This window comes from Procambarus clarkii, chromosome 27 (genome assembly GCF_040958095.1).
Source record: "Procambarus clarkii isolate CNS0578487 chromosome 27, FALCON_Pclarkii_2.0, whole genome shotgun sequence".
In the NCBI taxonomy this organism is placed as follows: Eukaryota; Metazoa; Arthropoda; class Malacostraca; order Decapoda; family Cambaridae; genus Procambarus; species Procambarus clarkii.
In genome coordinates, this window is record NC_091176.1 from 26,698,744 (window position 1) to 26,704,743 (window position 6,000).

The 6,000-nt window shown below is 44.9% G+C and overlaps 1 protein-coding gene across 14 annotated transcripts in view; it reads left to right on the forward strand.

Annotated features, from left to right (window-relative positions):
• Stacl (Stac-like) overlaps window positions 1-6,000 on the forward strand; it is a 723,254-nt gene that overhangs the window by 466,480 nt on the left and 250,774 nt on the right. For all 14 annotated transcript variants that reach the window (XM_069332474.1, XM_069332482.1, XM_069332475.1 and 11 more), the window contains one exon: window positions 3,816-3,982. In XM_069332474.1, coding sequence (XP_069188575.1) covers window positions 3,816-3,982 — 167 coding nt within the window. The remainder of the gene's footprint in view (window positions 1-3,815; window positions 3,983-6,000) is intronic.

Below are 6,000 nucleotides of genomic sequence, written 5' to 3' on the forward strand. Positions count from 1 at the left end.
CTGTAGCTTATGTGAGTGTGCGTGTTACGTAGTCTATCATCCCTTGTGTTGTGCAAGTCTTACTCTCCTCTCCTGTCTGAAATGTACCCACTCACCCGTCACAGTACCAACTGCTGCCACTAAAACTGTGTGTGTGTGTGTGTGTGTGTGTGTGTGTGTGTGTGTGTGTGTGTGTGTGTGTGTGTGTGTGTGAGGGGCAGGCCACGCCCCTCACGCCCAATCTTTGTTAACGAGCAGTTGGAGGACCAACTCTCACTCCCCGCCCCCCCCCCTTCCCTTTAGACTAACGACCTACCTCTGTGTGTACTCACCTAGTTGTGCTTGCGAGGGTTGAGCTTTGGCTCTTTGGTCCCGCCTCTCAACTGTCAACTGGTGTACAGATTCTGTAGCCTATTGGGCTCTATCAAATCTACATTTGAAACTGTGTATGGAGTCAGCCTCCTCCACATCACTGCCTAATGCATTTCATTTGTTAACTACTCTGGCAGTGTAATAATGTTTGTATAATGTCTCTGTGGCTCATCTGGTTACTACGTTTCCAACTGTGTCCCCTTGTTCGTGTTCCACTCATGCTAAATATTCTGTCTTTGTCCACTGTGTGTATGTGTGTGTGTGTGTGTGTGTGTGTGTGTGTGTGTGTGTGTGTGTGCGTGTGTGTGTGTTAACTAATTGTGCTTGCAGGATCGACCTGTTAGCTTTGGGACCCTGCCTTTCTAAAATTCAGTTGTGTAGTGTACTGACTACTGACCGATATTTCTATATCATATCTACTACATATATTTCTCTCTAACACACACACACACACACATATATATATATATATATATATATATATATATATATATATATATATATATATATATATATATATATATATATATATATATATATATATATATATGTCGTAACTAGTAGCCAGAACTCACTTCTCAGCCTACTATGCGAGGCCCGATTTGCCTAATAAGCCAAGTTTTACTGAATTAATATATTTTCTCTAATTTTTTTCTTATGAAATGATAAAGCTACCCATTTCATTATGTATGAGGTCAATTTTTTTTTATAGGAGTTAAAATTAACGTAGATATATGACCGAACCTAACCAACCCTACCTAACCTAACCTAACCTATCTTTATAGGTTAGGTTAGGTAGCCGAAAACGTTAGGTTAGGTTAGGTTAGGTAGATTAGGTTGTCGAAAAAACATTAATTCATGAAAACTAGGCTTATTAGGCAAATTGGGCCTTGCATAGTAGGCTGAGAAGTGAGTTCTGGCTACTAGGTACGGCATATATATATATATATATATATATATATATATATATATATATATATATATATATATATATATATATATATATCAACCGGTTGATAGTTGAGAGACGGGACTAAAGAGCCGATGGTCATACCCCGCAATAACTAGGTGAGTACATCTAGGTGAGTACACAACTCCCCCACCCCCCTACCCCACACACATTCCGAGGATGCAGTCCATAGAAGCTATTTGACTCCCAGGTGACTATTTACTGCTAGGCGAACAAGTGCATTTGTCGAAAGAAGCTGTGTGTATGTGTAAGTGTTCATACACATTTTGTATATATATATATATATATATATATATATATATATATATATATATATATATATATATATATATATATATATATATACATACATATATATATATGTATAATGTCCTTTACGTGATTTCCTCTCTTACATCGTTTGTTTTTCCATCTTCTGTCTGTCTGTCTGTCTGTCTCTCTCTCTCTCTCTCTCTCTCTCTCTCTCTCTCTCTCTCTCTCTCTCTCTCTCTCTCTCTCTCTCTCTCTCTCTCTCTCTCTCTCTCTCTGCTCGTTCCCTGGCTCCCTCCCTCTCTCGCTCCCTGTAAACTTGTATGACAACACGGGGGAGCATATCAAGTAGAGGCAGCACTTACCCCGCACAGTATTTCTTCCCTCCTCTCCCCCAGCCGCTGGTGGGCCACGAGGCCGTCGTCTCCAGGAGCAGCAGCAGCAGCAGGGGAGCAGGAGCGTTAAAGGAGCCACACTCTCACAAACCAGCTGAGGGCCCAGTGAACCTCAGTGTGATGGAGGTTACGGAGTTGCGAGAAAGAGTGTACTCGTCCCATCACTGCAAGCCTGGAGTCTTTGGGGGGGGGGGGCTTGTCGACACCTTGTTGGGGGCCTGTCGACACCGTGCTGGGGGTTTGTCGACACCTTGTTGGGAGGTTGTCGACACCGTGCTGGGGGTTTGTCGACACCTTGTTGGGAGCTTGTCGACACCTTGGTGGGGGGCCTGTCGACACCTTGGTGGGGGGCCTGTCGACACCGTGTTGGGGGTTTGTCGACACCTTGTTGGGAGCTTGTCGACACCTTGGTGGGGGGCCTGTCGACACCTTGTTGGGAGCTTGTCGACACCTTGGTGGGGGGCCTGTCGATACCGTGTTGGGAGCTTGTCGACACCTTGGTGGGAGACAGGTTGTCGGCACCTTGCTGGGGATCTTGTCATCTTCTTGAGGGCCTCTATACATTGCTGGGAACCTCGTCAATTTTCAATGGATTCGAAGTTTTGCACTTTGGAAAGTCCCACTTTGCTGTGGGACTTGACTCTTTTCTGGGGTGCTTCAAGGACTCGCTGGGGACCTCGTCATTAGAGTAACAAATTAAGACAAATAAACAGCAAAATTTCGGGAGGATATTTTAGCCAAAGAATCTTCCGAGCCAGGTGAAGGAAACGACAGTCTCAGATATCGGCAACACACTGGCAAGGCTGCGAAATCTAATTGACAAAATGTTCTGGAAATCACAATTAGCAAGAACGTAAAATGAAGAGAACAATACATTAGTGTTCCAGGAGAACACTGCATAAATGTTCAAAGTATGACCACAAGTCATATGTGTCATATGAGGAAGTGGAAGATTTCATGTTTTTTTGTCTTCACTTTAGAGAGGGTACAGGAGCAAAATTCGTCTTAATATTGCTTGCGGGCTAAGAGGTCTCCCTTCCACATTCGATATGAAGACTTAACCCAAGTTGTTTTGCCTAGAACTCGATCCAATAATCTTTCTATAACCACGCTACTGTTGGGTACACAGAGACGAACAGTGAAGGGTCGTTGCCCAATCGTTTCACCCTGCCCTTGTATTATTATACAACGTTATCGTGCCCTTTCGAAGCCACTTTTGTTATACAGTTCGTCTTTGTCCTCTAAGAAAGAATTTAAATTATTTCTATGATATACAAAGGTAACCAAATTATTTACAGCAATGAATAGGATTCTTTTGTAAAGCTTAACCACTTAACATGTCGTTTGACGGCGTAAAGTTATAGGGGGGGGGGTTCTTAATTGAAGTGTACACCTGAATGAAGAGCTTTACAGAGATCATTCTAATAGTTCACAAGACATGGGAGTCATATTGGATTAATAGAGATTTTAGAAAATACTGTAAATAAATCAACATTGGATCGTCAGCAGGCATGTGGATGTATTGACCCATCAGAGTACCTTCACGGAGGGTAACTGAGTGGCAGGATTGACAAATACATTAGCAGGAGTGGCAGGATGTACAGAGGAGACACATCGCATGGGCCAATATGCCACCTGCAGATGAACTTATTTTCATGGTGATTGCCTAATTCCAATTTTCATCTTCTAACAATAAGAGTTGAGTCGCTAGAGATTACGACCCTCAGAGCTCTGAGCAGTTAAGCCCTGTCCCAGACACCTGCCAAATAGTTGGTATGGTATTACCCCTAGAACACCTGTTAGAACGATGCGGTACATTACACCTGTTCCCCTCTCTTCTCTTCTCACAGGAGCCTCCCCCGCCCGTCCCTCTCAGGAATGAGCTCATCCTGGACCGGCTAGCGGCGCTCTCCTCTAGGAACCGGTACGAGGCCCTCCGGAAGGAGGCTGGAGACCTGGAGCGGCAGATCGCCCAGCTGTTGGAAGCCCAGGACACCCTCGTCAGGATCCAGCAGAGGTGAGTCCCTCCCTCCCTGATGCATGGCTCCCCTGGTATGTGGGAGTGTGCTCCCCTCTGATGTGTAACTCCACTGACGTGTGATCCCCTGATGTATGTGTGTGTGTGCGCGCTAACTCCTGATGTCTGGTGTGACCCCTAACTGGTGTGTAGGAGTGAGTGATCCCTCTGATGTGTGGGAGCATGTGACGATCCCCCCCCCCCCCACCATGATGGGTGGAGTATATGTGTACCCCCTAATGTGTGGGGGGGTGTGAATGATCCCACTGTGTGTATGTGTGGGGGCCCCCTTGATGTGTGGAGGTGTATGTGACTTCCTCTGATGTTGGTGAATGTGACTTACATTGTGGTCGGAGTTTGGGTGACCTCCCCTGATGTGTGTGACCCCTGATATGTGAGAGTGTGCGTGTGAAACCCCTTAATGTATGGGTGTGACTTTCTCTAACGTGTGACAGATGTGCGACCCCAGATGTTTGGGAGTGTGAGAGTGACCTCAAGATGTTTGCGAGTGTGTGAGAGTGACCCCAAGATGTTTGGGAGTGTGTGTGAGTGACCCCAAGATGTTTGCGAGTGTGTGAGAGTGACCCCAAGATGTTTGGGAGTGTGTGTGAGTGACCCCAAGATGTTTGGGAGTGTGTGAGAGTGACCCCAAGATGTTTGGGAGTGTGTGAGAGTGACCCCAAGATGTTTGGGACTGGGTGAGTGACCCCAAGATGTTTGGGAGTCACCGTCACACACACTCCCAGACGTGGGGGAGTATGTGACCCCTAATGTTGTCACATACATTAGAGGTCATACATTGTATTACACATAAAACAAATGCTATATGTTGTTAGGTTGTATGTTGATGTAGAGCGTGTTCATGTCATGGCGGGATTAGGGCTGGGTAACCCGCCAGGCGCCTGTCCCCTGGTAATGGTGGTTCTTGCTTCAAGGTGAAGACGGTCAGGCGTGATGACTGTTAATTAAGCTGGTTGCATGTTTGGTGTTTTTTGCTGTTTATGCAAGATTGGGTATTTGTCCGAGGTGTTCGTGGCCTTATTTGTTATTTGACTTTCCTGAAAGCCGATGCCTCGGAATATAAATATCTAGTGCACATTTTTGCGTTTGGGATTACGGGGAAAAAATATATAAAACATTTAAAATTCGTTATGATTGTCTTTTAAACCTAACACCTGCTAATTACCTATACCACACCGGTTATTATGAGTTTTGTGTTATATTGCATAAATCTAATTAAATTCTAGTTCCTTGTTATTTCGTTAAATAGCGAATTGATAATGGCAGAACAGACTCTGTATGTCAACAACCGTCAACTTTTTCAATCAGCGTCACAGTCTCGAACTATTCTTTATTATTTCAACTTTCATTTTCAAATTTTTGGTAATTTATACTATTAGAGAGAATGTCTGTCCAAAGTTGGAAGCCAGATGCTTGGGGCCAGGCTAATCCAAATTTGCAGGGGAAATGGTGTGGGGTAAAGGGCGGACATAGGCTGGTCAGGGGTAGTTTTAAGAAATATTAGTAATTATTGACAGCAGCATCCGATTTTTACGGATTCAAATATATCAAGTGTGAAATATTAGTTGAGGTGTCAGAAACGTTTTTCGGCAACAGGAAAAATTATTTCCCTAAGACCCAAACAGCAGTTTCACTGCTCCCTAATATTATATTTTACGAAATGGAAGAGAGGGGGATAAGTATGGGAGGGGGAAGAGAGGGGGGGGTATGAAAGGTCGTAAATGAGGAGTGAGGAAGAACACCCGGGCACCGCCGAGTACCCCTCCTAATGTGTATTAAGGGAGGATGGGAGGGGGGGGAGGATGGCCCCGCACCTGCCCCTGACCTCATACCCTCACACACTGCCCTAACCTCACACCCATGACCTGCCCTCACACCGTCCCTGACCCCCAGACCCCCTCCCATGACACCTCACACCCCTACCCGTTAGTAACCATATTCTCTCACTGTAATTAATCACTCTAATAGGCCAGTTTTCTGGACGTTTCTGATATTGA